The sequence below is a fragment of the Podarcis melisellensis genome (genome assembly GCF_964234715.1).
Source record: "Podarcis melisellensis genome assembly, chromosome: Z".
Classification (NCBI taxonomy): domain Eukaryota; kingdom Metazoa; phylum Chordata; class Lepidosauria; order Squamata; family Lacertidae; genus Podarcis; species Podarcis melisellensis.
In genome coordinates this window covers 21,278,228-21,301,736 of record NC_138547.1, presented here as the reverse complement: position 1 = coordinate 21,301,736, position 23,509 = coordinate 21,278,228, and the positions used below count along the sequence as shown (strand labels likewise).

General features: G+C 41.6%; 1 protein-coding gene across 1 annotated transcript; it reads right to left on the bottom strand.

Moving 5' to 3' along the window:
• Positions 1-262: 262 nt before the first annotated feature.
• MAGT1 (magnesium transporter 1) lies at positions 263-15,456 on the bottom strand. Its single transcript, XM_081897206.1, has 10 exons — positions 15,296-15,456; positions 13,955-14,124; positions 12,946-13,063; positions 12,408-12,548; positions 11,213-11,353; positions 9,693-9,782; positions 5,547-5,610; positions 4,526-4,600; positions 3,577-3,667; positions 263-2,695 (listed from the first exon to the last, which is right to left on the bottom strand). The coding sequence occupies exons 1-10, from the start codon at positions 15,377-15,379 to the stop codon at positions 2,680-2,682; spliced, it is 990 nt and encodes a 329-aa protein (XP_081753332.1). The 5' UTR covers positions 15,380-15,456; the 3' UTR covers positions 263-2,679.
• Positions 15,457-23,509: the final 8,053 nt, after the last annotated feature.

The window sequence follows — 23,509 nt, the reverse complement described above, 5'->3', positions numbered from 1 at the left end:
GATATACTTGCAGAGGGGGAAAAAGTGGCATAGCGTGGGTTGTCAGCACCCGGGGCAAGGCAAGTAATTTGCGCCCCCTAACCCGTGGATTTTAGCAGGGGGCAGAGAGCTGCAAGTGCGAGCGTGCCCCCCCAGATGTTGCGCCGGGTGCGGCCGGCCCCCCTGCATCCCCCATGCTACGCCACTGGGGGGAAACATCACAGTGGACTGTAGTCCACAAATGATGATTTAGAGATGTGATAAAGTTCAGAAACACAACAGCAGGGGTAGGTAAAATATTTATTGAAAGTTGTTCAAAATCCATTGTAGTCCTTTCAATATCCATGCTATAACTGAATGCTGTGAGCTGTATAAAAATGCATTTTTAAAAATATTTATGGAGTCAATATCAAAAAATAGACTAATGGTGTTAAGGCACTTGAAATATAATTAAATATAGCAAATTTGCATAAGAGAAAACTACTTTGTTCAGTATAGTAGTAGTTACCTCTATTCAACTTTTAATGAGAAACATAATTTCCCTTACCTTCCCCATACCCACTCCCTTCGAGAAAAAGCACTACGTTTTTCTTGTTCTATGTCGTCAATCACACCCAGTATTAGGCCTGCCTTGAAGGAGACAGTGTTATCAAGCCAAGAAGCAGAAGTTCCAAATTAATACAGTTCCTAGAATCCTTTTAAGATTCCTTCTAGATCCAGTTCCTAGTATCCTCATGGACTGCAGGATGAGAACCAAGCAGATCATTTTCATTGAACATGGAAGAAGCTGGGGAAAGCAGCAAAAGCAGAAGAAACAGAGACTTTCTTATAAAGCTTACAATCACCAAGTAAGATTCATTATACATATTGGGATCTTCCCTCTCTCACCCCACACCTTTCCACTGCATTCAGAGGTAAAGAAAAGCAGTGAAATATTATTACAAGGCAATGGCAAAAGCACTGACATGTTTGATGCTTTGCCCTGCATTCTGCATGCAATATGTTCAGATTTAAGAGATGTTGCCCCAAACTGGCAATGGAAATCAACTCCTAGAGACAGGCTTCCATGTAAAAACTGCTCTGTGAGTCAAGTGTCAAATGCACTGAAGAGTTCTGTGCACGACAAACCACACACACACACACACACAGGCAGCATCTAGAACAGTAGGCATGTCATTAACATACTGGAACAGGGCGTTATTTTCAGCCCATAGCAAGTTGGCAATATGAATAGCTTTAACAGTGCCATTCACTTGTTTGGGAGACTAACACAATAGCGAATTGGTACTATCAAGGCTGACCACACTGACTTTGTCTGGCTGGTGAATGTGTATACAGCAGGCTGCTCTGCACAGAGAATCAGATACGGGCTGTGCACCTTTTAACACAAATTGTTGAGGATGCTTCTTTATTGAACAAAAGTCTGCTGGGGCTACAAGCCCACATGACAGTTTCAACATCAGAAAACACTTTCTGGTAGTCATGAGCATTTGTACTGTGCATGGAGTAAGAGGACGATGCACTGTACTGAAGGAGTTCTAGTGTAGATTACAAAGCGAATGAATGCAACCGGGCCCCCCCCCATAATTATGACAGCAGTATTACTGAAAGATACTCCCAGGGTTTGAGAGAGAGAGAAAGGCTTATGGAAGTCTCTTTCAAGTCATGTACTTTTAAAAAAAAAGGAGTCAACTTCTCTTGCCAATTGGCTCTGCATTGGAACATGTTGCACAGAAACCGAGGTTAGAAATGTCATCATGGAATTGGAAGGGACCAGGACGATCATCTAGTCCAACCCCCTGCAGTGCAGGAATCTTTTGCCCAACATAGAATCAGATCACCTGGAAGCTGAACATCTTACAAAGAGGGACCTACTGAATGCATCTGCAGTGAGTCCTTTGCAATAGGGGGAGAAAAATATGGGCAAAATGTAAAGTCCTTGTAGGTGCCAGAAATACAATGCAGTGTATATAACAGTTAAAGCCACAGCCCAAAGGGCTGCATGGAAAGCTGCACATGCACACTGTACTGTTTTGGGGCACCTCCCTTGTCAAAGCAGCCCTCCCTGTGCCTCCCCGCCCTGCTAAAAGCCACCCTGAAACACAGCTGAACTATGAATAAGTCCAGTAGTTCATGAAGCTACAAGTGGTGGTAACTGTGATTATCAGGGTGTCTCTATGCATAACACAGAGGCACTAACATCTGCCTAAAAGAGGGTCTTTGGACTGTCGCCTGAGAATTAAAATGTAGTTTTCTTTTAAACTAATCAGAAACAAGGAACTCAGATGCAAAATTATACTAGACCTAAATTAAATGGCAAAAGACATGTATCTTAATACAGTGGTACCTTGGGTTACATATGCTTCAGGTTACAGACTCCGCTAACCCAGAAATAATACCTCGGGTTAAGAACTTTGCTTCAGGATGAGAACAGAAATCGTGCTCCAGCAGCAGGAGGCCCCATTAGCTAAAGTGGTGCTTCAGGTTAAGAACAGTTTCAGGTTAAGAATGGACCTCCGAAACGAATTAAGTACTTAACCCGAGGTACCACTGTACTCCCCATGACTTTTAGGGCAAATTGTCAAGGCACTTGACATCTTTGGTTTGGTGTGCAACAGTCTCATTCCTATTCATTTCAAATGGAGGTAGCATGGTTCACATATTTCACGCTTCAGGAAAACAGCAGAGGTGCAACATTCTTTAGCTCATTAGGAAGCTGAGAGAGAGAGAGAGAGAGAGAGAACACACACTTTTCAGGTTACCAAATCAAAATAAGCAATTATTGCTCACAAATCCGAAAGACTCAAATTGAACACCCACTGATTTTAGAGAAATGTAAAATGTACTTGGCATCAGAATATGCTGTATTTAAATTTTAGTTAGCATCATTTGGGAAGTGTGACAGAAAACATGCCAACAGAACAGCAGCTGATGCTTTCTTAGCTCAGGGTCCTCTCCCTCCAAGTCCCACTTAGACAATCTCTCTGCAGGCAGGAACCTGTGCATGCCATTTGTATACCGCATGTGGGCCTAGCATATTTTAGAGACTTGTCCAAATACTTCCCAAGTTACAAAGTATGTTTTTTCTTTAATCACAAAATAGAAAAGGTAGTCTTGTCTGGTTATAAAATAAAGATTCCCCCCTGTGGTTTTAACCCTGTGATGTACTGCATTGTGCATTCTGAATGGCCATGCTTGCGTCCCTTGATCTGGTTTATTTATCTTCTAACTTGCTTGTTTTTTTAAAAAAACAGTCTAATTCATATTCTTCATAAAACATCAATTTATTTATTTAAATGTATTTTTTATTAAAGATTTCTTGATTTACTAAAGTATGTGCAATGTCTCTTTTTTCAAGTTACGTTTTCTACAGATCAGTTTCATTTGTTGAGACATTAGTGTTACTTCATAAAACATCATTAAGGAAAAAAGTGACACCATGTTCAAGTATTTAAGTATTATTAAGTATTATTAATAGTTTGGAACTATCCAAACAAACAAACTATGCAAATTTTTTTCAGGGAAGCTCGATGTCAAAATACTATTAAAAAGCTATTTATTGGGATAAAGGGATTTTAAATAGTAAAAAATACATACCTGTATGGATAGCCATGGTACTTGGATCTAAATATTGACAGCAGCCAACTGAAGAACAAGACCACCAAACCGATGCCAGCCATACACATTACTGCAGGAAATAAATCACAAAATGAAGTCAGCTTGCCAAAACAGCATGAAAATAATCAATCATGAAACTGAAATTTAAAGAATGCTTAAAGGTAAAGGTACCCCTGACTGTTAGGGTCCAGTCGCGGACGACTCTGGGGTTGCACGCTCATCTCACCCTATAGGCCGAGGGAGACGGCATTTGTCCGAAGACAGCTTCCAGGTCATGTGACCAGCATGACTAAGCAACTTCCGGCGAACCAGAGCAGCTCACAGAAATGCTGTTTACCTTCCCACTGGAGCAGTACCTATTTATCTACTTGCACTTTGACGTGCTTTCGAACTGCTAGGTGGGCAGGAGCTGGGACCGAACTGGGACCGAACAACGGGAGCTCACCCCGTTGAGGGGATTCGAACCGCCAACCTTCTGATTGGCAAGCCCTAGGCTCAATGGTTTAGACCACAGCGCCACCCACACAGTTTGTCTAACTGCAGTTCCAACTGAATTAATTTGTGAGGAAACACTCAAAAGGAGCAAAAGAGGCCATACAACTTAGAAAACCAGCAATAAGTAACAAACCTATTCTTACTGACAACACAACTGCCAGAGGAAAGTTTTCCCAAGTACCAAAATATTTTTTATGGACACACACACACACCTGCTTTTCCCATCCTGGCATTCCCTGTTTAAAAATGCAAGCACACTGCATTCCAGGCACAGGAAGGAAGGAAGGAAGGAAGGAAGGAAGGAAGGAAGGAAGGAAGGAAGGAAGGAAGGAAGGAAGGAAGGGAGAATGCTGTGGTGTCAGGATTGACCAGAAGATGGCGCTGCAACCCAACATTACCATCCCTGCCAGGTGAAGCGAAATCTGGTACTTACTTTTTCTCTTCATTACCTCCAGGTCAGAAGTTGCAGCTTCATGCAGGAGCACCATCCCAAGAGTAACACCAGCATCTGAGAAAGCTGTTTAAGGCTAAACCACTTCAACAGGCTGAACAAAAGTACGGCACATTCCTATCCAGTTTCTTAATGCTATGCATTTAGAAAAATCCTAACTTTTGCTGTAGTTGCAGAGTTTGCAAGACTGAGCCAAGTTTGAACTCAGCAACCTTGTCCTAGCATTCTGGGTTGAACTACAGAAAAAAGGAGGAAGGGTAAGAGTCATTATGTTTTAGGTCTCTGCGTTCTCAAAAACTTGCTAGATTCCTGCCCACCCCACCTGACTTGTTATCTTTTATGCACAATTGGAAGCAAGAGACAGTAGTGAGGGGAGCTGGAGGGGGAAATCACTGAATTAGGGATGGGGCGGGCAGCATAAGTTACACAATGTTAACCAAATTAAATAATTCAAAGCAGTTTATAAAGACAAACTTATTGAGTCAAAAGCTTTCATGGATTACAACCCACTTCACAAGCAATGCCATTTTCAGTTTGTACTAACAGATACAAACTCAAGAAGCATAGAGAGGGAAATCACAGTCTGTGGCACTTTGAAGTTACAATTAAAAGCTTAAACTTATACAGATAACTCCAAGGAGCGTTTATAACAAGAGGTAAAAGTACAAACATCCTAAGCATGTCTGTCTTTAAAAATAACAGCAATCTTACTGAGAGAGGAGCCACTGAAAATAAAGGACACACATTTAGATCTACAGTATTCATTTCACTGAGTCTACTCTTAAGATAGTTGGCTACCACCTATATGAAAATCTAGCAGTTACAATGGTTTTCCATTCAGATAACTACACTTGACAGGCATCAGAATTCAGCAACTACTTGCTTGATCTGATCAATGATTTCTTTAGAAGGTTGCAAAGTCACCAATGCAAGCCCCAGGAAACTTTGGCTAGATCTGGTCAAAAGGTTTTCACGCTTAAGTATTTGTTGTTAAGAAGGATACTAAACAACAGAACAATGTGTGTTTCAGCAACAAATTGAGCTTGACTGCTCCCATGGATATAGCTCTGCAAGAAAAGGGTTAAAAAATTATGCAGTTTTGATTATTTCATATTTGATTATAAGATTCCTGATCTAAATTTGCACATGCTCACACACAGATCTACATGGGGATGAAAAGCCAGGTTCACTCAGTCTCCAGACTTACTTAAAAGGGATTCTGCTGACTGCAAAACTGTTCCAATCAGTAGATATTCCTAGAGCATATTACTCCAGACTTACTTAAAAGGGATTCTGCTGACTGCAAAACTGTTCCAATCAGTAGATATTCCTAGAGCATATTACTGTGGTACCTGCCTTCTCAGGTCAGCTAATGCTCCATGCGATGGTCCATCTCTTGCCAGGAACTACAACAATATTTCAGGATGTGTAACAGTGATTGCTTTCTACATTTAAAATGCTGGCTTTAACCTACAAAGGCAATAGCCCAGTCCTCCTAGACTAGAGACTGCATTGTTACTGTCACCTATAACAGTCTCAAAAAGCAAAGAAGAGCACTCTTTCAGCAATTCCATCTATCCAAGAGCCAAAGAGAGTCAGAGAGAAGCAAATGTACCTAATCTGACCAAGAGAGGAGCGAACTAGTGGTTCCCAATTACCTAAGTTCTGTGGACCCCTTTTGTTTCAAAAGCCAAGCCATGGACCCCTATTTTGGAAAATTTTGCTCTCTCTATAGTACTTTTTGTTATGTGAATGGTGCCACAGACCCCCTGGGAACCATTGCTTACTGGAGCATCATGGTTGTTATAGCCTTTTTCCAAAGTGTTTGCACCTGCCTTGACCAGAAGTTGGAGCCATAACCCAAAATACCATACCTCCCAGCAAAAGGGAAATCTATCCAGTTGGTTTATGAAATGCATATATGCACTTTAAAGACGACAACTAACAAAACTGCATAAAAGATTTGCTTCCAAGGAATGCAGTTTCACTTTCTCCCTAAGTATAAGATATGCAAAGGAGCAACAGGACCCAACTAAAAAGGTTACTGGTCTTTCTAACACACACTCCTTATCCTCCTTTAAGAAGTGTGCAACTTCCATTTAAGTGTATTCAGATGAATTTACTATTAGTGTTTGGCTTCTGAAGTTGTTTTTTAAAAAAATGTTTATCGGTTTTACATAAATAAGAAATTAACTTAAAATAAAATTATACCTCTTCCCCCTACCATACAAAGTGCCCCAATGATACCCATTGAAAATGAGCATATGGGTCGATTGGTCCCTGTCTAATTATATTAAAATGCCTTTCCATGTGTTTTCAGAGGCCTATATCCATGTTCCTTTGTTGACCTAAGAAATAAGAATAAACCAAAGATTATAGAAGTTCCTTGGGCTTTTTCTCTAACCAGATGAAACGCCGGTGAGAAAATTGGAGGGTACTTGTTTGGCATACCACCACCTCCAAATCCAAAAATAAGATGACAAAAACAGATTTTTTATGTCTGAATAAGCATTTTTACAAAACCGCCCAAATGGATTTTCCCTATAGGAACTACAATTCGCAATACATTTGATTTGTATCCACGCAGCTGGTCCAATCCCTGGATTACTAGTAATACTGTATGATCACATCTTGCACACAATTAACTAGCACAATTTCAACCTCTGTAGCTGAAAGCTGGCAAGTTGAAAGCCTGCAAATTAATTGCATGCAAGTTGGAGAGCTTAAAAGCTCCTTTTGTTCTGGGTTTTCCTGGCACACAAATAGCTTTTAAGCTCTGCACCTTGCTTACCAAGCTCTGGGAGGCTCTCACAAGATCTTATGGGAACTCAGATCTTGTGAGAGCCTCCCAGAAGCAACAAGAGAGCCCCCCAGAGCCCAGTATGCAAGCAGGAGAGCATAAAAGCTCTCTGCCTTGTTTGTGGGGGTAAGACCTGTTCAGTGCACCAGCTCTGGGAGGTAAAATTGCTCATGCAGGGGTGGTTCCAGGGGTGTTCGGATATATATGTTTTTGTTCTGTCCCCGGAACATAACAAGATGTGATCATACTTCATACTTGTCAGGGCCAGAGTCAGATGCAAGTCAGTATGAAAGACGCAAGGCTTCATTGTTAGTGAAGTTAGTAAAGAGTTAGTCAATTAAACTTTATACAACTCAGCAACATTTCCCAGCAGGTATCAGCACTATGGAGCAGTTGCCAGGACTGAAGATCCCTGCCTTGTGCCCTTTCTGAGGCTCCTCCTCTCCCAGATATTTCCCAAGCGTGCCTCTGGCCTCTGTTCTGCCCTCCTCATTATTCTGCATATTCTTGGAGACCATGAAGGAGGGGAGCTTGTCGCAGCAGGAGAAGGAGGGTCCCTGGATTCTTCAGCAGCCTCTTGACCCCCCTCCTCTGCTTCAGCCTCGGAGTCTGAACTGCTCCCTGTCACCAACACTTCCTACTTGCTAAATCCTGTTGCACCTTCAACATCCAGCCCTTCCTTCCAAGCCTCTCCCCCTGACCTCTCCTCAGCATCCCACCATCCCCTGGCTTTGAGCCTTCCTGCTATGGGGTTTCCATTGGGGGTTCCCTGGCAGGTGCCACCCACCACTCCCCTCCAGCCAGCCAGTCCATGATATCACCGTGCAGAGGTCACATGGTGTAACACCATCCAATATTACATACTGTCTCACCCCCTTGTGAAGTCAATTGAAATAATACTCTGTGTGGCAAACAAGGCTTTCATTGTATATATGTATAAATGTTAGAATCATGTTTTGCCAATTAAAAAAATTTCCAGTCTTCAAACATTCTTGGTATGAATCTAAATAGGTAGAGATGTGGTGGCAGATTAAAACTCGCAGCAACTTGCTAAACACCTGGGCCAGCACAAAAAGCAGGGGAGACAGAGGGCAATCCTGCTTCATGCAGGAGCTCTGATTGCAAGCCATGTGCCAAAATAACCACAGAACTTTCCTGATCAAGGTTTAAAGTAGACTTATAAAGAAGGTCCCCACGTTAAATCTTTGCAAGCTTTCAAACAGAAAACTCAATTCAATGTGCTTCTGCACTTTTACTAAACATGGGGTGGCACTGAACTCAGTCTTACTCATTGAGATTAATGAGCATAACTTAATCACGTTCCTTAATTTCAGTGGGTCAGGTCTGAGCAAAACCAAGTTGAATACAAACAAATAGAGGATACATAAATTTTGAATAGAGGATACAATACAATACAATACAATACAAACAAATAGAGGATACATAAATTTCACTACAGTATGTAGTGAAAGTAAATAGGAGGCAAAACGTATATATTTTTAAAACTGAAAATGCGAGATTTAGAAGCATTACTGTGACCAACAGTTTGTGAGAATCCGAAAGCAATGAAGTGTTGCTTAAAATAACCACAATATTTTCACTGTTAGCACAGCCTAGAAACTCTCAGTTTCACATTTAAGAGGCCTACAAGTATGAAAGACAGAACCTTTAACAATAAATTGAAGGTAGGAATATGCCTAATCAGGGACCTCTTTAACAGGCAGAGTGTGGCAAAAAAAAGATTCAGGAGAGAACAGTAATCTACACATTCCAGTAAAAAATGTATCACCTATTCTGAATACTCCTGTACTGTATCTGTTACATATTCTGTACCTCCTGTTCTGAATACACCTATCCTGTATCAGTTACACTGACAACTCCTCTACTTCTGGACTCAATTCAGAGCTGGTTGTGGCCTTTAGAACCCTAAATCGTTGGAGACTATGTTGTCTAAAGGACCACCTATACCTGTATGAGCCTGCCCAAGCAGGAGTCCTGCTCTCTGGTCCATCAAGCAAGAGCTATTAAATTGTGTGAGTGCAAGGAATAGTGCTTTCTCCCAGGGTGGGAATCTCTGGAACTCTTTGGAACCAGAGAAACACTCTGCTGGTCCTTAGAAAGCCTCTAGAGAAACATTAATTGAAGTCTGTGGTTGAGTTGTTTGACACTTTGACACATGAAAAAATACTTAGTAGCTGCTGCTTTTATGGGATGGGGGTTGTATTTTCATGTGTTTTAGAGTTTTACAAATGAACTTGGAAGGGGAGTATATGCTGAAAGACATGTTAACATATTTAAAAAGTTATACTGGAGTTTTGATGTTTGTTTGTTTTTTAAATGATCACTTACCACTTGACCTGTATGGGGATTCTTATGAGCATATGGTGGCCCTCTGATGTGATTCCACATTTGCCCTGATGTCATTGCCAGAACGAAACACTGGAAACAACATGTTGAGAAATCAGTAAACTTGTAAGCACCAAGAAAGACATCCCTGATTCAAACATTGCTCACCTTTTAAGTGACCTCAAACTATACTGATCATTAATTTGTTCCCACTATTTCCCCACAGCTTTAAATTTCAGATATATTCTGAGCCTGTGCCCTAGTTGAATCCTCAAAACGAGTTTATATTTCATTTATGCCCACATCATGATTGCATATTACACAATCATGTGACATAGCCAAGAGCATCCTGTCCACAAGTGGCTGCCAATACTGAACATGCCCCAAGCAAAGCAATTAAAACCCTTTTTTTAATCCAACAGAAAACAGTAATTTCACAATTGCATCTTTCCTCAAATAAAAGAGCTCCCACTAAGGGAATGAAGCTATTTTATTTCCTTTAAAATGTAAACTCACAACAATTTACAAACTGGCAAACAAAAAACCTTTTGCCACAATCTTAGGGGTGGGAGTGGGGGAAGAATAGTATTCTCCTGGTTTCCCTCTCAAAGGACAGAGAGGTTCAACCTCAGACAAGAAGATCTGACCTCATATACCTGCTCTATGAAGCTGCAGAAAGGTCCACAGCCATTATCACTCTGATATCAGAACTCTGACGCTGGAGAGAACAAGAAGGGATTTTCTAGAAATGGCACTGGATCTTCAGGATCCAAAGCCACCCTGTTTGCTAATACTCCCCTGGAATTGAGGAGATTTCACCCTTCCCATATCCAAGAATCTGCTGATTCTCCAGAGAGGAGGGGTGGTTTTCTGCTCTCTACTTATTTCGCTCCAGCCTCACATCAAAGAGAGAGAGAGAGAGACTGAGTGTTAGAGAGAGATTGTGTGTATAGATAAGGTTGCTGCTAAGAGCAGCTGCAGACACTCAGTGCAGTTCAGCATTTTCTGTTTAGACCTCATTTAGCTCTGTATATAGTTGTGTATTATAGTTGTAGATAGAATAAAGAAGATATTCTACAGAGCTGATCTCCGAGTCATTTATGCTATGCTATACTCTGCTGTGCGACGACTGTCTTCCTGTTGGAGTGAATCTGGTGCTCACAACTCTAAGCTGCGAGTCCACAGCACTTTGACCTGTTCCTGTGCAGAAGGTGGTCTCTGGAAGTGCTACCCAGCTCGCCTAGCCCAGTCGGGGCTGAAGTGGATGAGTCCAGTTGGTGGCACTGGCTCAAGGGCGATGCTGACAGGAATGGGGGACAAGATACAGCAGCCTTTCCATCTGAATCAGTGGAAAAGAAACTGTTACTAAAAACCAGAATGACAATCTGTTTTTTAAACTGAAAAACAATACAGCCAGATCACAGTAGATGCATGCAAAGAATAGGCCAAGTGATGAGGAAGGTTGGGAGAGAGATCCTGAGGAGAAAAGAGGAAACGAAGTGGTTACAACATAATTTGCTTACCAAAGCAGCGAAAGCCCAGCCTGTCTTGTTATACAGAAAATCCAGGTTGCTTCTTCTTAAGTACACAAGGCCACCAATAACAGCGAGGAGCAGCCCCAACATCAAGGGCCCAGCATAGTTTGGAGGCCTTATCACACGGATCTATGAAAGTCAAAAACAGTTTGCACATTAAAGCAAACTGGAAGAATTCTGTACAAAAATATATAGGCACCAATAATTCCTGAACAGTTTTACTACTAGAGGGATAGGTAAGTTTTTGAGAATGCAGCAAAACTACTTCAACTTCTAAAAAAAAATCTAAAGTGTTCCATACGGAAAATTGCTTTTGAGAAGTAACACTGAAGTATACAAATAATTTCAATATTTTAATTACATTACACTCTGTTGTTCTCATAAGCTACCTCAAAGTAGGTTACAATTAAACTATAGCCAGGAAGCGCATTACAAAAACATCTGCTTTAAAAAGAAAAAGTTTCATCTTGTGTACAAAACCTCAGAAATATCACGGAGTATACTAGACCACAATGAAGTGAGCGTTTCAAACTGAGATGTACCACTGAGGTATTCCTGCTCCAAGTTGCAGTCAATCTTACCTTACAGGTAAATGGTGAAGATGCCCACAGGTCTCTAATAAGAACCTTTAAACAATTTAAAGCTGCATTTATTACATGCACACTTATGTGGAAACAATTCCCACCGAACACAGTGGCCTTACTCCCAGATAATATAAGATTAAGGATAGGATTAAGCTGCAAAAATAATACAAAAACCATAGCAAAGGGTTGTTGCTGGATTTTAGAATGCCCTGAAAATAATTTGAAAAGTGACATGAGAATATACCAGAAGTATGTTTAAAAAGACACTCCAATCACTAGCAGTTTTACCAGCATGCTCATGACAACTGGGAAACACAGGACACAACAAAATTGCCTCTCCATAAAAATATGTAACAGTTCAACCAACCGACCCTTTCTCCATCCACCATGGAAAACATGATTTCATAGAGCATCCACTTCTGGTTTAAAATAAATAATTGAGTGTATGCATATGGTGGAAAAGATGGACAAGTGCTCATGAACTTGTTCTCTTCGTGTGGCAGTCCTGCTATTTGAGGCAACAGAACAATAATATATTTCTTTATATTACAGTTAGAAGCAAAACACTGCATAGAAGTTGAAGTCTGGCCTTTACTTACATTGACATCAGTTCTATCAGCAACCCAACGGGCTAGCTGTTCAGCAGCAAAACCTCGTACTTGCAGTTCGTATGTGTCACCTTTTTTCGGTTTCCCTTTTGCTGGGAAATTAATGAAGGTTGGAGCAGAGTTCATGTTGAGCTGTATTTTTAAAGAAACACAAAGAAATTGTCTGTTGAGCTGCTACCTAAAATCCATGCTCTGAAATGGAGCTCAGATTCTGAAGTTATCCAGGCATAACTTGTGAACCAAGACACATAGGTCTATGTTGCAAACTCCACTGTCTCACATAAATACCAGTAGTTGTACTACAGGTTACCAGAAAAGCTTATTTCTTCCCTCCCACTCCACTTAGTTTGAAATGCTCTGAAGAAGCAAGTTATTACTTAATGTGCAATCCTAAATATTAGAGTAATATTAAGTATGTTTATGTTACTGATGCCCCAGTAAGTATAAACCGTTTTTAAAAACAAAACAGTAATGCACATCTTTTTCTTAATCCTACTCCACAAGTATAACTATGCAATAAGCACATTACCATTTGAAATACATCAGAGCCTTCATCGAAATCAACCATGGCAAAAAAGATCCTGTTTGTGAATGCACTTGAGTACCGCCATGAGTTTGCCAGAATCTGATATTCTTCATCAGCTTGCCTACAAAAATGTAAGAAAGTGCTGTTCAAGCATCTAACCATGTCAAGATTTAAAAGCATTTAGCCCATCAGAAGTTTCAAGAACGTAAGCCCACACTTTCACACTAGCTGTAAGAAGAAACTTGAACAGCAGCAATGATCATGCAGCCACATGTCACCACTACAAAAGAACAGCATCTGAACTGACAGGGATGCATATACTTCCTGGCATTCCCACAAAGTTGCAATTTTGCTTTCTTTGGAGAAAGCCTTTTATATAGTAGGATTCAAAGACCCACATCCCTCATTCTCAGCTAATGTAGTACCAATAAATAATGTGTTTAGCTGGATCCCTCATGTCAATGAGCATTTCTTTGAGAATATTTTTTATAATTTGAGAACAGATGGCACTCCAGGTGTGAGTAAGTAGAATTTAAATCTTTAATGCTAAATGCTAAACCAGTTACGGTTGGCACTTCAGATGTGCGCAGGTAGAATTTAAGTCTCTGATGCCAAATGCTAAGTCAATTAAAGATGATGGTCTGTGAATCAGGTGCTTGAATAAGGTTTAGCAAGCACAATACCTACATGAATTGTTTGAAGAGACATTCTTTCTGTCAAATTCTCTTCATAAGAAGCAGGTATAGTACTTTTAACTTAAAAAGCAACTCCCTGTGTATGACTTTATATCATTTCTAAAAGAATTATTTTCAAAATATCACAATGATTAATTGCTACTTCAACAATATTTTAGTGCACCTGATTTTTTGAATGCTAGCATGGTGCTTTCCCCTTGAGTATAACAGAATAAGTTTGAAGTAAAAAAGATAAAACAAAGAAGAAATACTGTGACACAAAAAAGCATACAAAGGTTTTCTGTAATAATGAATTTTCAAGTAATTTAAATCCATACTTGCACACAACACATTGTCTGTGAGGCTGAAGCGCAGTGAACATAACAATCACAGAGTAGTTTCTTGGTGGTGCCTTTATAAGACGACGAAATTTATCACCGTTCAGTCGAATTACCGACCGTTTGCTAGCCCATTCCATCAGCTGGTTCACTTTTTCTGAAAGAACCATCTAAAATATAAAATTGGAAGGAAGAAAACAGTTTCTGTTAAACAAGTCTTCTACTAGGAGTCTAAGCTGCCACATCTTAATCTGAACAACCATGCATGACATTTAAATGATATGTATTAGCTGCATGATCCCAGAATCAGACCCAGCTCCTAAGCCGTGTTGGGAGACTGAGAATGGAAAACTGATGTCTTCTCTTTAGCCTTTCCAGTATGTTATCATTTCATCTCCTTCCCAGTACCATTTCTTTACAGCAACTAGCATTGATAAATCAAGGTGAATATTCACTTCCTCAGTGCTGCTTGCAGCTTCGTGTCCTACAGATGTTGGCAGACTACAACTCCCATCAACCCGTGGTCAGAGGCCACGGAAGATGTCCAGATTATATGGAGTACACTAGGCCTGTTCACGGCATTCAGATAATGCAACCAGCAACAAGCCTTTGATTCCATGAACTTGGCCACACAACATACGGTCTGCATAGAAATGCCAAGGCACCCTTAGATGCTGCCCCATTCTCAGTTCTCTCCCTCATCACCTGCCATTCACTAAGAGTCATAACCGTAGGATCCTCCTCCTCAGCGCAGGCAGCGCCCGTCGTTTACCCTACGTGACAAGAAAACATGCCCTCTTCTAGGTATCTCTTGCTAAAATCTGGCGGCACTAATTCGCTTGCGCCTATAGCTGCAGTCTGGTCGTGCATAAATTAGGCGAAACGTATTCTATTGCAGTGTAACTGGCAGCAGCTGAAGGCGCAGCCACAACTTTTTCATTCATTATAATCTTCATCATCGTCATCACTTGTTATGAATCCATCTCTCCACCAAGGAACTCTCTGCGGCGGCAAGCGAATTAGTGAGGGGCGAAGACTCCCACAGGACTGCAGTGGGAGAGACGAGCGGCGATTAAGCGATGCAAAGTGCTTGAGGCGCGGGGGGGGGGGCGGCACTCTGCACATGCTCGGCAACCTGTAGTCCGTCACACACACACACACACACACAGCTCTTCCTAGGATAACTGCGGGCCTAGCAAACCGTTGTTGGCGAGCCTCCGTAAGTTGGGCTCTGAGAGTAAGAAAGGTGGGCGGTTGGATGACCTCGGTGTGCCCCTCTCCTTCTCCTCCTCCCGCCTGGATCGCGATCGCATCGGCCCTCCTCCAGCCAGTCCCACTCACCTCCTTCTTCTTCTGCCCTCCGACGCCGGAGCCGGCCAGCACGGCCAAGAAACCCAGAGCCAGAAACCTCAGAAACGCCGCCATGACTGAACCGGCCTCCCTTCCTTCAGCGACAGACAGAAAAAGCCACTCACGGGCAGCCCGGCGCCCATAGGCCAGGCCGCGCGTCGGGCCAGTACCGGATTGGGTGAAAGAAACTTCCGCTGCCTAGCTATTGGTCCCCTGCGCTTCTTCCTCTTTCACTAAGTCTCCGCCCCTACCCGAACTTTTACTTTTTGGACTGGAAGTGGAGGAGAAAGGAGTTCAGGAGGGGAGGGAGGAGTAGGAAGGACGCGTCAGACTCCCGTTGACAAATGAGAATGGGGTAAGCTGTTGCGATATGATTGGCCGCCAGAGACCGGTTGGGCGGACTTCGTGCGGACTGACAGGCAGCCCGCACAGCCTGTCTCTGGGTTCTGCGCCAGACTTTGCGCTCAGCAGCCCCCAAAGGGAGGGGTAAGAGGGCGGGGTAAGAGGGATGCGTCAATTTTATTTATTTTTTTTTATAATAATATTTTATTAAATTTTAGGAATAACAACAAACAGAAAAGAGAAAAAACACATACACAAAAATATAAAGTTACAAAATACAAAAAATACAAACATTTAACTTATAGAAAAAGTAGAAAAAAGCAGAAAAAAGAACACACTAAAAAGAAAACACAAAAATCCCTCTTTTTGATTTCTCATCTTTGATTCACTTATTTTCCTGACTTCCCCACATCTCCCTTTTTTGTATCCCTTTTAAAAATTAATTCAGCAAATTCATATCCAATTAATTTATCTATTATCAATCCAATCTTATTTTTAACCTTGTTGCTAGAACCCCTTCAGTTCATTTCAATGTCATCAACATTCAAAAATTTTACAATGTTTCTGTAGATAAATTTTAAATTTCCTCCAATCTTCTTCCACCAACTCTTCTCCCGGGTCTCGGATTCTGCCAGTCATTTCCGCCATTTCCATGTAGTCCATTACTTGCATCTGCCATTCTTCCAGAGTGGGTAGGTCTTGTGTCTTCCAATGCTTTGCAATAAGTATTCTTGCTGCTGCTGTAGCATACATAAAGAAAGTTCTATCCTTCTTTGGCACCAATTGGTCAACTATGCCCAGGAGAAAGGCCTCTGGTTTCTTAGGGAAAGTGTATTTAAATACCTTTTTCAATTCATTATAGATCATCTCCCAGAAAACCTTAATCCTTGGGCACGTCCACCAAAGGTGAAAGAATGTACCTTCGTTTTCTTTACATTTCCAGCATTTATTATCGGGCAAATGATAATTTTTTGCAAGCTTGACTGGGGTCATGTACCACCTGTACATCATTTTCATAATATTCTCTCTTAGGGCATTACATGCCGTGAATTTAATCCCGGTGGTCCACAACTTCTCCCAGTCAGCAAACATATCCTATATCTTGTGCCCATTTTATCATTGCCGATTTTACTGTTTCTTCCTCAGTGTTCCATTTCAGCAGCAAATTATACATTCTTGATAGAATCTTAGCATTGGGTTCTAGCAATTCTGTCTCTAACTTTGATCTTTCCACCTGGAAACCCACTTTTTTGTCCTGGTTGTAAACCTCTCTTATTTGAAAATAGTGTAACCAGTCTCGCACCTTCTCTTTAAGCTTCTCATAACTCTGCAATTTCAATTTGTCAAGAGGGATGCATCAATTTTAAAAGTCTAGCTGTTTATTAATTATTTACTATTATTTATTTCATAAAATTTATGCACCCTTTTTTTAAATTAAAAAACCCCGAAACTGGTTTACGAAAAATATAAAACAATAAAATTATCAAAGGGAATAATTAACAGCAACTATGAGACTCAGGACTAGCCAGCGGGGCCCAATTTGAAGCTCAGGGTCCCAACTTGGAATCTTAGAGTCAGAAATAGAATCCATCTAGACTGCCCTGGTGCGGGGCAATGAAGTGTTACTTAAAATAACACAATATATTCACTGTTAGCACAGCCTAGAAACTCTCAGTTTCACATTTAAGAGGCCTACGGGGCCCAATTTGGCCCAATTGCTCCAATTGCCTTAAGTCCAGCCCTGATGAGGCTGTGCAGGGGTTGGGCTGACAAGTGCTGCCACTTCTGGGTCCCTGGTGTCAGTATTCAAAGTACAGACTCAGTGACTTGTTATGGAAATAAAAGGGGGGAAATAAAGAGGGGCACTTATTGGAAATCATTTTTGTCACCTCTCAACACCTCTCCTCCCTCAAAACCCCAGGACAATGAGCCTTTGCACTGTTAATGGAGAAGGCTGGCAAATTGTATCCCTTCTGGTTTCTATTGGCAAAACTTGTTGCATTGTTGCAAGGAAGTGTCAGAATTGTATCCCTTTGTACTTGACCATGCTGGACTCCTAACCTTTGAAAATCACATAAAATAAATGCCATAACCAATTCTCCTATTTCAACGACATTTTGCTTCAAAAGGAAAGGCGGACTTGGACATCATCTTCCTCCATAATCTTCGAAGGGAGAGGTCACGTACTCAACTTGGATACCACCCTCCTCCATAATCCTTGGGATATACAGTCAAGTACAGAGCACCCCTCCCTTGAGGGGAACAATGAACATCTGTTGATGGGTTTCCTGAGGCCAGGTGTTCCCACAGCCCATCCTCAGGAAGGCCAGATACTTTTATTGTTATAGATAGTTTTATTGTTACTTAGGTGGCGGGAACTTAAGGTGTTAAGAACTAGATCTGAGAACTGAGGCAAGTTGATGAACTTGGGCAACCTCACGACTCCCCTCCCTCCTTGTGACATCATATTGATGTATCAGCAATGTATGAATGATGGTTCTGGAAATGTATTCTGGGTAGGGAGGGAAGGTCTTCAAAGAGCTTGTAACCCATGTTTGGGGTTCTTACTCTGTGTGGAGACCTGTTGCCCAGAGTCAACAACCAGCTGCACAGCCTTCCCCAGCTCAAGGGTCAGGTCAGTAGTGCTACATACTGCACTTTAATCAGTGGGAGAGTGTGAGTGGGGGGCTGCATGGGGCAGATAGACCAGGCAAGTGAGCTCTCCCAAGTCCCTTCCATTCCTTCCCTCCTCCTTGGCTTGCACAGAGCAAGGCAAGCACATGTGACTGGCACTGGCCTCACCCCTCCCAGGCAGCAAAGTCTATTTTTTCACACTTCACAGAGACCTGTTGGTGCCTGCAGCATGCACTGCAGGTTGCCCCCAGGCAGAGAGAGGTCTTGGGGAATCAGGGAAGGCAGCAGTGGGAAGGGATCTGCAGAGGGATCCAGAACTACCTGTAGAAGGCAGGAGGCCAGGCTGCATGTTAGTAACTGGACCTCATACTGACTCTGACATTAATGGGAAGGGGGAGACCAGAGTCCAAGCTAACAATCTTTTGCAGAAAATGTAAGAACTGGAATCTGTGTTTACGCTGCATTTTTGGACCCGTGTGCTAGGTCATTTTCACAAGGTCAGCAAAGCCCTTCAGAAATCAGACCTGTTATTGAGTTCTTGTGCAAGTTTGTACAGTTCACTTCTGGATTTCTTAAGGAAAATTAGAGATGATTTTGATGAGCTTGAGAAACAAGCAAAAGCCACCTTGCCAAATGTCAACTACAAAACAAGGAGACAAAGAATGAGGGAATGGCAAGGAAATGGCAGAAGTGCACCTGATGCCTTAGATGCACTTTCTTCAAGATACAGGTTTAGGAAAAAATCATTTATTCCTATATTAGATGCACTTGAAGCCAATTTAAAAAGAAGAAGTACTGTGTACAGTGATGTTGCACAATTGTTTGCCATTCTTGCTGATTTGACAACATCTAAGCAAGAAATTCAGCAAGGTGTGGAACTGTTGTTAGAAGATACCCGGAATATACTGGCCTGAAACTTATTGATGAACTTTTGCACTTTCACCTGTAAGTGAGACAAAGCCATAGGCCTACAGCAGAGTATTCTCGGTCTCATACAGACCTTTATCAAATTATATACAAGGACAAAATTTGTATGGCCTTTCCTAATGTGGAAGCAATTTTGCAGCTATTTCTTAGCCTTATGGTCACTAACTGCTCAGGAGAGAGGAGTTTTTCAAGACTCCAAAGAATTTAAAATTGAATTAAGGGCCACAATGTCTCAAGAGAGGTTGTCCACACTGAGCATTCTGTACATTGAAAGTGACCAACTTAGACAAACAAATATTCATGAAGTTTTGGATGATTTTGCTATGAGGAAGGCTAGGGGGGAAACAATTTAGCCTTACTGTATTGATGGTTGTAGTTTACTTCTTAATATGTATTTTAAAACTGACTTTTTAATGACAACATAAAGTAGATTCTAAAAGTGCCACACTGTCAGGTAATCATGCTCATATTATTTACACTTCCCAGGCAATATAATTTGTAAACTCAAGGTGTTTTTGTTCTTTTAAGAATAACATTACAACTTCATTTTCCTAAAAAATAATGCTTATTCCACAAAAAGTTTACAAAGTTCAGTAATTGCAAAAGTTTTTCAGTGTTAATTTTATGCATTAAAAAAAATCAACATGATATTTAACAATAACATCTTATGTCCTTTTGAGGAGAAATTGAGAATTGCAGAATTTTAAATGCCCACCATCATCCTTGGCTTCACTCAATTTTGTTTATAACACTCTTCCATTTTCTTCTAGTCGTGAGGGTGGGGGATGGGGAGGGGCCTCACAAGTGGAGCAGCCTAGGGCCTCTCTTCATCTAAATCCGGCCCTGCTTATAGGTGTTTCTGCTGGACTCCCAACTCCCCTCCTTCCCCTTATCCCTAACTCTCAGGCCTGCTGTCTGTGGTTGATAGGAGTTGGGATTTGGGAAACCAACTCTAGGTGCTGGAAATGCACCCAAGGAAGGGAGCACCCAAAGGTTCAGATGTGAACCTTGCACAGAAGGGGTGTGTATTTTAGGGCTAAGTGAAAACTGAACTCCCAGAATTCCTCATTCGATTTGGGAGTAGTGATATTCGGGGTAGGGGGCCATTTTCTTGAATATTTTGAGTGGTGGTGGCAACTCAGAAAATTTATCAGAAAACTCCCGGGGAAAGATTTTGGCTCACATAACAGCTAACATGGGATTTAGAGGGTTAAATAACCAAGGAGCATATTTAAAAACTGGCTGGAAGGTTGGGGAGGGGAACGGGACACAAGGCTTAAGGATGTCTCCTCTCTCTTCCCCAGTGCTTTTTTCTGGGGGGGGGGGATGCAGGGGTACACACATACCCCTAAACATTTTTGAATCTAAGTTTGGCCTCATTGAGGGGCAGTATTTCAATACAAGCAGGAAAATGAGAGTATCCCTAAACATTTTTAAAAGAAAAAAGTACTGCTCTCCCCTAACTTTATTTTCAGCAGCATCTGGCAAAACACCCCCCCCCCTGTGAAATAAGGGAGGCAGAATACCTTCCAGATTTAAAACTGAGCCAAAAGAGATAGCAATATTTTCTGACCTCTGCAGATCAAAGGAAGTCCTCTGAAGGAGATGGTTAATTGAACTGTTCTGATGGGAAAGGAAACATTTCACAGGATTCCACAACAAATTGTGTGGTCGGAGCCTGGCCAAGGACTGGCCCAATGGCCTCTGGGCTCCAGGCCAGCTCTCTCTGCCAGGGTCACCTTCAAGCAGCTGCACAATCCCTGGCCCACCCATTCATTTCTTTCCCACAAAGAAATCAAGGCAGCAGGATCTAGGCTCCCCCATAGTCCTCCCCCTATCCAATCTTGCATCCCTCAGAGGCATGGAAGGAAATAAGGTAGGCTGCAACTGGGATTCAGTTTACGGCACCAACTTGGAACACACCTGTAGGGCTGGCTACCTGGTGACTCCTCATTTGCCACTGTGTATTATAAATTCCAGTAGTTGTAATGTTCTTTCCTTTTCATTTTAATGTGTGGGCTTCCTTGTATGATGGATGCACATTTTCTCTTCACCTGGGTGCTCACCTACATTCACCACCTCCATGCATCTTTAAAAAAAAAATTGTGCTCTGAGGGGGTCTTTTTTGGTGTTGTATTTTTCATTACATAGAAGCCCCATCTTTCCTCCAGGGAACTCAAGGTGGTACACATGGTGGTACTCACAATAACTCTGTGAGGTAAAGGAGGCCGAGAGCCAAAGACCTGGCCAAAAGTCATCCTGTGAACTTTATGGCCGAGTCGGGATTTGAACCCTGGACCCTTGGGTTCAGTGGACTCCTATTGTGTTCTTAAACTCCCATCATTATCTCAGAACACGACCGCATTACTTTTATCCCTGTTACATGAATCCAAAAACACACACGTTAGGAAAAATTGCCAGTATCAAGGCAATTGCTCAGACCATTTTAAACAGCGATGGCTGCCCCCAAAAGTATCCTGGGTACCAGAGACGCCAACTTGAATAAAATATTGGGGAGGGGGAGCAAGTAAGCCCCACCCCACATAATAAATCACATGACCCCACACCCACCCACCCACACCCATTTGAATGGTGATGCCCATCAACTTTGAGGTAGTCCTGCTCTCTCAAATATTTTATTGGGGATGCTGAAGGTACCTAGGAGTGGCTCATATCCTGGGACTGTAGTTTGTTAAGGGTCCTGAGAGTTGTTAGGAAACCCCTTATCCTCCTCACATAGTAACTTTCTCTAGAACCAGTTATTTACCAATCCATTCCTCTTCCCATTTTCCAGGGAACTCTGGAAATTGTAACTCTGTGAAAGGAATAGGAGTCTCCTAATAATTCTCCCATCAACCTTAATAAACTACGGTTTCAAGGATGTTTTGGGGCAGCCACAACTGTTCAAAATGGTATCCCAGAGCTTTAAATGTGTATTACAGAAGTGGAAGTTAACTCAGACTTGATAAACTACAACACAAACTTGAGACCCTGAATTTTCACAAAATGTTAAGTGAAAAGGAAATATTGTCTGTCTTTTAACAAATATTAAACTGAAATGAAAAGTATCAGAATCTGAACAAAGTGAAGTAAAAGCAAAATGGATAAAAGCATAAAAGAAGCTTGAAGTTCTAAATCTCCCTGGCAAAATGCAGAATTCTATCTTTAACAACAATAAAATTATCCTCTGATTGATTACCACAAATATAAAAATATTTACAGTTGCACATTTATTTTGCCCACCCAGGAAACAAAGGAGAGGCTACTTTCACTAGGGCCGCATAGCACTCACTGACCTCAATGCTGAAGCCAGAGGGGGCTTCCTATGGCCATTCCTCAAGGCCCAAATGAGGGGGGTGGGTGAGGCTGCTCACAGATTGGAATGATTAGAATGGAAATGAGGTGTGTGTGTGCATGTGTGCTTGTGATGATAAACTCCTTTGGTAAAGGAATCCCCCTGGTGCTCCAAAGGGACAATCTGCACCAAAAACATTAAACTTGTAACTAACAATATCTACCCCCCCTCTTTTTAACAGAGGTTCATGCTTTAACACTCTGTATCTGAGTGGGCTTTTTGCACCGAGCTTTCCCCATCAATATCTGCTCTTTAAATCTGAATTAAAGCAAATGACAATTCGGGTTTTCTGTGGATTGACATGTGCTCAGATTTAAGTTTAAAGTGTAGGTTTTCACAGAGACAGCTCCAGACCAAAAATAAATAAATAAAAATGACATGCTAGAACATGCAGACCATGCCTGGAAAGATAGGAAGAAATGTAAGTGTGGGTAAGCCCTTACTCTCCTCCCTTTTCATTTCTTACTTAGAACTCATCCACATGTCGTCTTGTGCTATGCCTAGAAAGCACAGGTCCATATAGTTTCCTCCTTGAGCTGCTCCTTTTCCAAGGGAAAACTAAATTTTTAGTGATAAATTGGAAAAAATGGCAATCCAGGGAAAACCAGTATTGCTGTTTTCCCCAATTGAGCACTAAAGAGTAGTTTTCCACAGGGAAAAGGAGCAGGACAAGAGCAAGTGTGGATAAGTCTCGTATACACTTATGGATGCTCAGTGAATTAAAATTTGGCTGCAGAATAATAATGATAATGGATGATGATAATGATAATGTATACAGATAGTATTCTAAAAGATTAATCACATCTATCTGAAAGCTGCAGGAGGAACAATATCATGTACAAAATTGTTAGCATAAGTAATAAAATCATACCATATTAATGCCAGGAATTCTTCCCAGCGGAGCTAGTTCCAGAAGGGACAACAGAACAGGTCCTTGGATCTTCCTG

Bases quoted from the DNA above. Each gene is read 5' to 3' on its own strand.
- MAGT1 (XM_081897206.1), bottom strand. From the start codon at position 15,379: ATGGCGGCGTTTCTGAGGTTTCTGGCTCTGGGTTTCTTGGCCGTGCTG. The intron at 14,125-15,295 runs GTGAGTGGGACT...TTTATATTTTAG, and splicing joins GAGGGCAGAAGAAGAAGGAG to ATGGTTCTTTCAGAAAAAGT. The intron at 12,549-12,945 runs GTAATGTGCTTA...TTAAAAATACAG, and splicing joins GCTCTGATGTATTTCAAATG to CTCAACATGAACTCTGCTCC.